Here is a 12,592-nt window from a genome sequence, read left to right on the forward strand (position 1 = left end):
AGAGTCTGACGTGGGGCTCAATCTCACAAACCGTGAGATCATGACCTGAGCTGAAGTGGGGCACTTAACCAACCGAGCCACCCAGGTGCCCCTCCAACCTGATTCTTTAGGTCGCTTTGACAATGTCTGGTACAGTGTCCAGTCAGGATTGTCACTTATTAAATAATGGTTGATGAGTTATTAAACCTTGATTAAGCCCCTGCTGGTGGGGGCATTTTAGTGTTTGTCCCTTAAGTGTTATTGTGTTTATAAGCCTGGTGTCAGAAGGGTAGATGTTTCTCTTCCACTTTGGTTTGCTGAGGATACTGAAGTGAGCAACTATGGATGAAGTAGGGCTTTCATACCATCTTCCCTCAATTTTCTTTTGGTTTGTTTGCCTAACTTCAGGATGGAACCTCAGTATTTCAGTCCTCATAATGGAAATTGAAATTCTGAATCAAATATAGGATATTTATATTTGGGACATTTGTCTTTACCCTAAAAGAATCATGTGAGCTACCTGCATCTACCTCTCCCCATGCACCCTAAACCACACACACATTAATGATTTGGTTGTGTGAATGATGTTTCATTAAATTGGTGAAAAGTGGGGTTTGAATCTTGGCTCTGACGCTCACCCGCTGAGTGAATGTTAATATTTCTCTGAGCTTCTTCTCTCCTTTCTCTTTAAAATGGGAATCATATTTTCTTCACAAGCCTGAGGCAATTATTAAATAAAACCATATATGTTCACAATTTGACCCATTATAAATTCTTAATAACCGGAAGCTAATATCGCACATATTTTTTAAAAGATAGAACATTTTAAGCTCTAAGTTTTCTTTGTAAGTTAAAAAAAAATGTATTCTCCGTTTTCAATATTTGAAGACTATGAAGAAATGAAATGAATGGGAGAGGCTAAGATGCATGTTATCTTTGCTTTTTAGGTCTCCATCGGGCATGATAGAAGGCACCCCTCAACTTCACGCGTATGCTTGGAGAGTTTCCTCCACTTGTTTTGCACCTGTTCATGTTCCTATGGTGGACCCCTGTAACATTAATCAACAAAACAGTAAGTCTTTCTTCCTGCATGTAAACCTGGAGGACAGTTCCATGTATTACTGTCATCTTAGACAATTCAATACTTAGATATGCCTCTTTAAGTAATCTAGGTTATTTTTTATAAAGAACTCCAGAAAATGACTATCTTGTTTCCTGGTTTGCATTCATAAATTTACTTATTTTAGGTGTTGACACCTAAATCCCTAAACTCTTCACAAATGTAGGCTAGCATTTTGGAGATGTCAGATTCTTTAAATTCTAAAGGAAAATCTCTGGAAATACTGTAATAATGCGGTTATAGTCTTGTGATATTTGACTTGAGCTCCACAGTGTGACAGCTCATGTGGATTCTTCTATTGCTATCACATTCATTACCGGCTCTTACTCAGACAGCATGCTATGACTTCATAAGCAGGGGCCAGCGATCCAAGGAGGTCTGTGCCATCAAGTGTGCAACAATTTGAGAGGGTCATGCTCCAGAGTTCCAATCTGCAATGACAGTGTAACAAACAATGCCAAGAATTTATCCTGTACTTGTTTTTTGTTTTTTTTTTACAAAAGCCACAGCAAACCATGTGAAAGTCTATTTCACTCATCAATAAAATGAGATGTATTGTTATATACATATATTTTGCAAAATGACTATGAAAAAATTAATATGTATGCTTAAATAAATATTCTTATAATTTTAATTTGTTCCTTTAATTGTTTTGGCTAATTTATTGTTTCTAGGTAGCTATTTTTTTATACATTATTAATGTTGTTGAGTACCTATACAAACCCAGTACAATTTCTGGAATTTTTGGTGATTGTTTGGGAGGAATCGTTTGATTATTACATGATCCTTAGTATTAATTTATAGTTTTGATGTACTGGAAAGAATATAAGATAATGCTTTCAGTGCTGCTAGCTTTTTGTCTAAGCTAGGTTCTAAACTTGTAAAAGATTGTTAACTTCTGTGGTCATTTTTTCTATCTGTAGTAAGAGTATTAGGCTAAAGTCTTGTGGTCTCTATAATTCAATAATTTTTTTAAAAAAGTTTATTCATTTATTTGAGAGAGAAAGAGTGAGGAAGGCAGGGGATGGACAGAGAGAGAGAGACAGAGGGAGAATCATAAGCAGGCTCCACACTGTCAGTGCAGAGCCCAATGTAGGGCTCAATCTCACAAATGGTGAGATCATGACCTGGGCTGAAGTCAAGAGTCTGATGCTTAACTGACTGAGCCACCCAGTTGCCCCTATAATTCAATACTTTTAATCTCACTCCCATTCAACGATTCTCTCCCCCCTATTCTGTCTTAAAATGTCTACTAATAGATTCCCTTCTCCTTCAATTAGTCTTGCTCAGTTTGTTTCTAACTTTCTCAATTCTCTCTTTGATATTTCAGCAACTTTATTTTTTGTTTTTTAATAACATGTAAAAGCTGGAGCAGAGTCCAAATGGCAAATTCAATTTCCCTCTGGTCTTTTCTTTATGACCTCCCTGTTACATGCCATTTTATTACGTATATATTTTATCACTTTTATCCCCCTATCTCATGTCTTCTATGACATATATTTTAGATATAATCCTTCTTCAACTTTGTCATGACCTACTTTAAAAATTTCAAATAGGTAAATTTAGAAAAATCCCCAGAGAAAGGAAAATAAATAAAAGCCAATAATTCTAAAGGATATTTTTTCACAAGGATCTTCTTGAATCACCCTTTTACTTAATGTTAGTAGGAATATTTTTTGATCTACAAATCCTTAAGGCACACGGTAAAAGCCCCACTGATGTATTGCTTTGCTTTGGCATTCCTGGGGATTAGAAGAATGCATGCCAACACAATGCTGTTATAGTCTAAGTTACTTATTTTCGTATACAGTGCAAAAATATAATACTCAGACAATTACCATGTGTTTCCTTACCAAAATAAGTATATTTAAAATATGCAACAAAATACATTCAGGTGTTTTTTTTCTTTTAAATTCCAGCCAGTTAACATATAGTGCAATATTAGTTTCAGGTGTAGAATTTAGTCACTTCTATACAACACCCTTGTTGTGCTCATCACAAGTGCCCTCCTTAATACCCATCACCTATTTAACCCTTCCCCCCACCCATTTCCCCTCCAGTAACCCTCAGTTTGTTCTCTAGAGTTAAGAGTCTGTTTCTTGGTTTGCCTCTCTTTTTTTTGGCTCCTGTGTGCATTATCCTGTGTGCATATGGTATTTGTCTTTCTCTAACTGGCTTATTTTGCTTAGCATAATACTCTCTATTCCACCCATGTCATTGCAAATGGCAAGACTTCATTCATTTTTATGGATGATTTTTTTTTTTTTTTTTTGGAGAAAGATGGGATCTAGATTGCTGTGTCAAACTTGGTTACTCCTATGATTCTATTTGGTCATTCTCAAGGGAAAAGTCAAGAGATTTCAAGAAGTGATTACATAGACCTATATTTCATAGCCTTTAGTATGTGGCCCAACCCCTAATTTCTATTCATTATTCATTTATTCATGCATTCATAGATTCATTTATCAAACATTGTTGTCAGACATTGTGCTCTGTCCATTGTGTCCTGTGCAGACATTGCATTCAATGACTATATGGCAACTGGCACATTACCATTTACCCCAGAGACTTTGTTGGAATGAGATGATTCCCAATCCTTCCTGGATAATTGTGTATTTCAGGGAGTTGCCATAGCATCTACAATCTGGCACCACTATTATTGTGTGTGACTGTCTGGAGATAAGCCTTCCAGTACTCACCAATTCTTTATAGCAGAATTGGGGTGATTTTCTATGATGGTCCTTGGGCAATGGGGTGATTGTGGCCATTTATATTGGCCCTTCTGTAACTCATATTATTCAGGTATAGCACAATATTTTTTTGCTAAAAGATTATTAAATATGGATTCAGTGATGCCACCAATATTATTATAAGTAAAGATAAACCACAAAATGGTATAAATGGAAAATATTGGCTCTTGTTGAAAATAATAGGCAATTCAGTACATCTAGGAAAGCAAGATGCTTGGATAGTTCTGGAATTTGGTACTTAAGGGTAAGATCTAGACTAGTAAATGAGGTGCTGATGTTTTTGTTGTTGTTGTTGTTATGTATGTATGTATGTATGTATGTATTTTTGTTTGTTAGTTGGATACGCAGCACACTGTGATGTTATCCACCAGGAGCTCTTTGCTCCTTGCCACATCTACATTAGCCCGGGGCTGTACTCTCAGCTGTGCCGCCATGATGCATGCAAGTGTGGAAGCGCCTGTCTATGCAATGCTCTTGCCCACTATGCCTACCTCTGTGGCCAGCGTGGTATCAGCATCGATTTCAGAGCTCAGATTTCATTCTGTGGTGAGTATGATAATGGCACAGATAAAGATGATCAGATGACACTTTAGAGATTTTTGTGTTGGTAATTACTGTTTTTTTCTTTTTAAAAGAAAGGCCAGTGTCACCTAAGATATTTGGAATATGAGTATAGTGTGCAAACCTGAAAAACAAATGAAATACTTCATTTCTTAAAATTGGATGTATATTGGATAAGACACCAATAATTTTTTTTGCTGTTTTTAATATGAGCATTATTAGAGTTGTAACTGCATGGTTTGAGGTATGGAATGGAAATAATGTGAAAAATTAAAAAAAATTATCATAGAAATGTCATATCTAAGTATTGGGAAGTATGGAAAAGCATTATGTGATATGGTAACACAGGTGATTTGTAGTAAAATAGGTAAGTTATACGACAGGTAATTATCTCATGGTTTTGGTGTCTGTTGTCTCATTCATGGTAGATTGTTTCCTTTCTTTTTCTTTTAAATTATTTAATTAATTAACTAATTAATGAAAGAGAGAGAGAGACAGACAGACAGAGAATCCCAAGCAGGCTCTGCACTGTCAGTGTGGAGCCTGATGGGGGGCTTGAATTCATGAACCGTGAGACTGTGACCTGAGCTGACATCAAGATTGACATCAGATGCTGACATCAGATGCTTAATCAACTGAGCCACCCAGGTGCCCCGACTGTTTCCTTTCTTTATGCGTTCTATAATTTTTTATGAGTTAATCTTTGTTAATCTACCCTGCCCCTTTTAGTATCTTTTATGACCTGGATTTTAGGACCATCACTTTCTCCACCCCCTCCCCCTAAATGTTTCATAAAACTTTTTCCTATCACTCCAGGGGTATCACTGGCCAGTTTTGATATTAATTTCTCAGCTTGGGTTTTCTAAGACAAAAATAATGTCAGTATAAAAGTAATGTAGATGCCTATGCCACACTGTACAGGTTGTAGATCTGGGATTTGATTTCTCAGAGGATAACTTTATTTCATCATAGGCCCCACAGAATTAGAGAAGCTTTCCTGGTATCTTCCTGTACTATGATCAGATTTCTTCTAGTCCGGGAGTTGGCAAATGACACCCTTTGGCTTTCTATGTTTTTGTAAATAAAGAGTATTGCCCATAGGTTTACACATTGTCAATGGCTGCTTTTGAGCTACAAGGGCAGAGTTGAATAGCTGTGACAGAGACAGTATGACCTGCAAAGCTGAGGCCATTTACCATTTGGCCCTTTACAGAAAAAGTTTGCTGATCTCTGCTCTAGTACAGCTCTCAGCTGAGGACCCGAGGGTCCAAATTAAAGTTCTCCCAGTTCCTCCCTTGCTTTGTGAAGGATAAGCTCTCATTTTCTTTTCCACATGAGTTAAATATAAGGCTCAAGATTACTTGGACCCATTATCCCTCTTTCCTCTAAATTCTGGATTTTATTTCCCTCTTCTCATGTGGTACCTGAGGAGATGAGCCCTCCCCCATTGTTTTCCTCACAAGATCAGTTATACATTTAACATAATTTCAATTATGTTTTATCCAGCGTTTTCTAGGTTTTATTTTTAAAGGTGTGTTTTTAGATTATTTTAGTTTGCCTAATTTTGGTTTGATCTAAAGAGATATTGGAAAGATTTAGAAAAAAAGTATGAACACAATTCAGATAGTGAAAAATAAAAGCTATGAGTATGGATCATTTAAGTCAAGTTTTGCCTTATTTGTAGGAGACTTACAGTTTACTTAGGTTTAAATAATGTCACCAACAGGATGATGTCAATATAACAGTGAATACATCTAAAATGTGACATCAGGAAGGTTATTTGGACATGTAAAATACCTTAAATATTAAAAAATATGGTATAGGCTATTAAAGACTGTTAGGGAATGTCACATTAAAACCGTTTCAAAAGAGGATACGTCTGTTCCACTCCTATTGAGGCAAATACAGTTGATCATTGAACAACGTGGGAGTGAGGGGCACTGATCTCCCACCCACCCACAGTCAAAAACCACTATAATTTTTGACTCTCCCGAACACTTAGCTACTAATCACTTACTCTTACCCACAAGTCTTACTGATAATATAAACAGTCAATAAACACACATTTTGTGTATGTATTATGTAGTATATTCTTACAATAAAAAAAGCTAGAGAAAAGAATGTTAAAATCATAAAGAAAAGAAAATGCATTTACTACTATTCTGTATTTGTTGAAAAAAATCCAAGTGTAGGTAGACGAACGCACATAGTTCAAACCTGTGTTGTTCAAGGGTCAGTTGTAAGCATTTTATTTATTTATTTGCTTATTTATCTATTTGCTTATTTGTTTATTGTTTCTGTTCCAAGCCTCTATAATGTTCTAAGCTTATTGATGTAATATATCTTTGTTTTTCATAACTTATGTCTATCATAGACCTAGAGCCCAGCGTAAATGCCTCCGTACCCTGTGACAATTCTTCTCAACTGATGTTCCTTCGTCCTAGGGGTCGTGTGTCAGAAGGGAATGCTGTACCATCACTGCTCTTCCTTCTGCCGCCGCTCCTGCACAACTCTTGCTGCCCCTGAGCAGTGTAATGATGACTGTGCGGAGGGCTGCAACTGTCCTGAAGGCAAATACTATGAAGACACGCTTAGCTTTTGCGTGCCCATGTAAGTCACCGGAATGGGTGGGCAGGATCCAGTGTTTCTCTCTCCTTTTTCCCAACAGGTTAAATGGAGTTTCATGCTTGTTTCATTTCTCTCTCTCTCTTTTTTTCAAATTTAATTGACTCAGCACCATTTACTGGAAAATAAATTTTCTCCACTATTGAACAGCTACTTTTTCCCTAAAATAAGTGTGCGTATATGCAAAGATCTGCATGTGAGTTGTTTCATTAATGTTTCTTAATGTCTTTGCCTTTACTTACTTGTTTTTTTTTTAACCCGGTACATGTTTACTAGTCGCAGGAAGAGCTAAGAAATGTGATGGTTCATCCCAAAGTTTATTTCTACTTGTTTTAACCATATCAAAATTAATAACAAAGTTTGTTTCACAGTCATGTGACAGTGCTTTTAGGAGCAAGATTGGACTGTCTATCAGGACTCAGAAATTCCTCCGATCTCATGTGAGATATAGGCTTTTGTCTTATAAGCTGAAATGATGTATCAATTGTTTTTCTCTGAAGTGCATTCAGGGACTTTTTTTTTTTTTTTTTTTTTTGCGACGGAAACAACACAGTCTGCACTGTGACTAAGACGTTACATAATTTGTACTATAGAAAATACAATCTGGAAGTACACAGGACTCTAGATGTAACCAGTTCCTACCATTCATATAACAGAATTGCATGCCAGCTCCTAGAATAATGTCATCTTTAGAGTATGCCCCAGAGTTACCAATTCAGAGCATAATGTCTGCTTGATTTTAGTGTTTTTTTTTAATTTATATCCTATTTTATTAACTTAACCTTTTTTTTTTTATTATTACAGATTTCACTGCCGGTGTCACTATAGGGGCAGCGTTTATCAACCTGGGGAGCTCATCCCAACACCGTCGGGCTTATGGTAGATTTTAATGATGGGGATGTACTTGACAACATGTACTAATACAATTTTTTAATCAAAACTGTAAATTTAAATGTGACTTCTGTAATTTCAAATATACAGATAACTTTAATGTGGCCTTTTAGGCCATATATTTTTAAAATTTTTAATGTTTTATTTTTATTTTTGAGAGACAGAGAGAGAGACAGAGAGACAGAGCACAAGTGGGGGAGGGCAGAAAGTGAGGGAGACAAGCAGGCTCCAGGCTCTGCACTGTCTGTACAGAGCCCGATGTGGGGCTCGAACCCATGAACCGTGAGATCATGACCTGAGTCGATGTCAGACACTTAACCGACTGAGCCCCTCAGGAGCCCCTAAGCCATACAGATATCTCTTACATTTCAGCAGAGAATGCCCAAGTCTTATGCTCATAACTGCAGAAAACAGTTACGAATTGAAGCAACATGGAAGCCCTTTAATTAATTTGGTTCTCGGATAGAAGTATGGCAAGTTGCTGAGAGGTTTCAGTTGGCCTGAACCACATCACACACTGGAGTCAGTGAACCCCCTCCCTAATGACGTTGATCCTAGTAAGATAACACTTATTCATGGCTAACACGCTTTCCTGTTGTAACCTGTTGGTTGAAAATGAGGACACATCCGTGCAGCAGTCCACACTTACTTTCATCCAACTCCTAAGCTCCCTCTTTCAGTGGCACCAGAGGAACACCTGACAGAAGATCATAGTAACAGTAACGATTATAATAATGTCACCTGGCCGTTTCTGTGCACGTTCTGCAGTCCTGGTGCCATTCTACACGTTTTATGTCTATTACTAAAACACTCATCACTGTACCCCTCAGAGATTGGCACTGCTCGGGCTTTAGCCCCAGTGTACACGTGAGGAAAATGAGGCACAGGCAGTTAAACAACTTGGGAACAGAGCCGATTTTCAATTCTGGGAAACCTGGCTCTGCAGAGCTTGCTCCATTGACCGCTTTGCTCGGCAGCTTATTTTGTATCTATGGCAGAATGCTGTTTATGGTCAATTTACCTTTATTGTTGTCTCCATCTCCCTTCCTACCATCCCTCGATCAAGACACAAAGGCAATCTGCTCTTGAATCTTCCTCTCCTAGGTTTTGCTACCGGCCAGTTTCCCAAACTAATTTGGGAGCCATTTTTGACTTTTTCCTCCTGCTCAACATTTCCAGCCAGTAACTGCCAACCACAGTGGACTTTTTACTTTCTGGATATGGGTGAAATTCCTTCCCTCATTCCCAACCCTACTTGCTAGCAATGTCTCTCACTGTCTCTTTTTTGGACATTTCCACCTGGTTTTCTTGCCTCTAGTCTTGCCCCCTTCCACATTACCTCAGTGTTATATCTGTTTAGAATTTAAAGTAATTGGATTTATTTCAGTAAACTTGGCAAAAGGAACCATCCCACCTCAATAAGGAAAACAAAAATCCATTAGTGTAGTGACCTCACGTACCGTTCCTCTCAAAAAGCCTATGTCCCAGAGAGAGTATGATACGGAAGACCAGGATCTGTTGCCCTGAGATCTGTATGTCTCAGTTCCTCTCTGTCATGCACAGTGTGAGTAAATCATAGCTCTGAGTGTCATCTCAGTGTTACATGATGCACAAACACAGTTTTCATGTGATATGGCCATGTATGTTAGTCTGCTTCTTCATCTGGGCTCAAATATAGAACACATGATCTGGTCCAAAGCTGAAGTAAAAACTGTCTATGTTGGAGTTATTCAGAAATGATGTGTTTGTTTACTATCTTGATTTCTTTTTTACATTGAGATATAATTAAGTGATACCTTCTTAAGGGATTTTCAAGATTAATCTTGCTTGATTTGCTTTGCCGTATGCCCTGAATTTAGATCCTAATTTGCAAGGAGAATGTGACTCCACTCTATCTTCAACATTGCTGCCAGAATGAGTTTTCTAGAACTGGAACCAACCATATTACTTCTCCACTTAAGGTCTCCGGGATAAATAAAGTCTTAGCGTCTTAATGGAGGTGGCCTTTGCCTCTTTGCCACCTACGTCTCCTGTCACTTCTTGCGTTGTACTGTGTTACACGGAACACCGTTCTACCACATGTGGCTTTGTACCACATCTCCTCTGAGTGCCATAGCCTTCCTGCTTTATCCATATCATAACCTCCATCCATTCTTTAAAACTGTCCCGACTTTACCTTCTTTGACTGTCTTGATGTCAGTTGCCCACAGATTTTAAGACATTTTTCTGTGCTTTACTTCTGTATCTTAAACATATTTCCATGTTGCATATGTCACACTGCATATATTATTTATTTATATGTGTTCCTTTCTTATTAGAACATAAGCACTTGGGTAAAGGCTATGACTTTCGGTTTTTGTATCCCCCATGCCCATTGCAGTGCCCCACACATACATGTTTGATAAATATTGAACTGAAATAGCTCTCTTCAGTGTTGGAGCTGAAGTTTGGATCAAGCTTCAGTTTGGACCTAAGCCAAACACGTATTTGATTGTTTTTGAAATACAGAAAAAACTGAGTTGTGGCTTCATGAATTAACTATTTGTTTGCTTCTACTAGCCAGTGCTCAAATGGGACTGTGAAATGTGATGAGCCAGCAACGCCCTCTACTGGTAAGATCTAGTAGATGTTCTCCTTAAAGAGGATGCAGCTCCAACACTGCTGCCATTTTTCTGGAAATCATAAATCCATCACAGCCTTCCTTGCCAATGTGCATGAATATAGTCTTGGGAATATTCCTCAATATGGTGCTCCAGTGCTTCCTAACTTTTTTCACTTTCATAATTATAATAATTGTAGGACATCCTGGGGTGACCTTGCAAGGCTGCTGAGGGGCAGAGCTGATCCACCTAGGGGATGTTGTTGCCTAGATGCTGCCTACCCCAGAACCACCTCAGGTGCATGGAGGGCTTTAGGCATATGTATCCAGGTACCTGTTGGAACCCACTTGTGGAGCAGTAATTGCCAAACTAGACCAGGACTTCTCAGATTTAATGTGTACACAATCACCTGGGGACCTTGGTAAAACATTAATTCTGATCCAGCAAGTCAGGGATGATGTCTGAGACTCTACATCTCTGCTTATGACCAAGGTGATGTCATTGCCACTGGTTCTTGGACTCTAGGACTAGCAGCCATTAATGAAAAATGTCTTCTAAGATGACATCTACTTCCATCTCTATTTAGAATCCCACTTAACACTTGCTAATCATTCCTGAAAATCCTATCTATTAGGGCACCCTATAAATTATTTATTTTCACCATAATGCCTCAAATTATTAGTTACTGTTCAGAAATTCTAGGGAAATCATAAACAACACTACTTTCATTGCTTATAACAGCGTCTAGACTGATAAAAAGGAGCTATTGTTTTGTTATTTATTTGCATGGTCTTGTATATGCTATTATAAATTAGCCTTGATTTATAGGCCCTGGATTTGCATAATGATAAGGATTCAAGCTAACTAGAAGCTATCTAGGCTTCTTTACAGGGTATGTTCAAGGACCACACATACTCAGTAACAACTGGGCCATCCTTTTCTTGTCCCATTTGCTTCAGTGTGGCTGAGAATAAAGAGGGGAAAATGCAGGTGGCCAGACTTCTCACAGAGGAATGCACAAGATTTGATCCTATTGGCCCCAAACAAGGGAGCTTGTTTAATCCCTCTGAGCCCAAAAACTTTCTGGAAGAATATGTAGCCCTTACCCTGTCTATAATTATGTTTACTTCTGCACTTCTACAGTATAGTGAGGATTGATATAAATAATGACTCAGAGGTGGAGTAAGATCTAAAAGTATTATGTGTTCATTGTAAATACACAGCTTTGTAAGAGCTTCAGTGTATTATATTACCAGTCCCCCCAAAATTGAAAATGTATGTTTGGATTAATCAAAATACCCTGTTTCTTGACCTCAGAAAATTACATAATTATTGCTTTGGGGAAGGCAGTTAAGATTTTCAAACTCAAAATAGGTTTTAAACATTTAGGAGACAAAAGAGTCTTCCTAGAAAAGGTTTGTAAGCTCCTCAAACAAACATTACAGAGTCAGAGCATCATCTAATAATAACTGGTAAGATATTCTATGGTGAATTCTGCTTTGATGACAAATGCATGCCAATATGGTTATTTGTCTGTGGAGGAAATACAATGCTAAGGGTATTTTATCTGTGCCTTTTTCTCTAAAGTTCATGCCTGTCCCGAGGGAAAAGTGTATTTTGACTGCAGATTTCCTGACCCTGAATTGCCAGCTGGTGGTGTAAATTGTGAGACTACATGCGCAAACCTGGCCATGAACTTCACTTGTGCCCCATCCTCACCCTGTATAAGTGGCTGTGTTTGTGCTCCAGGGTAAGTCTCTTTTTTAAACAAAAAACAGAGAATTCAGGATTTGACAGAAAATGCAAGAGCTCTTAATAACATTATTTATAAACATAGCTAAAATTGTTGATCTGCCTGGTGGTTAACTTTGAGTTGGTAACTAGGAGACTATTGTAATTATTTTGTTATACTCATGTAATATATCACATATGTTATATTTTATTTATTTTTTATTTTTTATTAAAAAAATTTTTTTTTTCAACGTTTATTTATTTTTGGGACAGAGAGAGACAGAGCATGAACAGGGGAGGGGCAGAGAGAGAGGGAGACACAGAATCGGAAACAG

The 12,592-nt window shown here is 37.7% G+C and overlaps 1 protein-coding gene across 1 annotated transcript in view; it reads left to right on the forward strand.

Moving 5' to 3' along the window:
• OTOGL (otogelin like) overlaps positions 1–12,592 on the forward strand; it is a 140,667-nt gene that overhangs the window by 40,276 nt on the left and 87,799 nt on the right. The window contains exons 18-23 of the mRNA XM_045464048.1: positions 927–1,051; positions 4,186–4,395; positions 6,855–7,020; positions 7,840–7,914; positions 10,486–10,538; positions 12,114–12,276. Coding sequence (XP_045320004.1) covers positions 927–1,051; positions 4,186–4,395; positions 6,855–7,020; positions 7,840–7,914; positions 10,486–10,538; positions 12,114–12,276 — 792 coding nt within the window. The remainder of the gene's footprint in view (positions 1–926; positions 1,052–4,185; positions 4,396–6,854; positions 7,021–7,839; positions 7,915–10,485; positions 10,539–12,113; positions 12,277–12,592) is intronic.

The sequence above is a fragment of the Leopardus geoffroyi genome, chromosome B4 (genome assembly GCF_018350155.1).
Source record: "Leopardus geoffroyi isolate Oge1 chromosome B4, O.geoffroyi_Oge1_pat1.0, whole genome shotgun sequence".
Lineage (NCBI taxonomy): Eukaryota > Metazoa > Chordata > Mammalia > Carnivora > Felidae > Leopardus > Leopardus geoffroyi.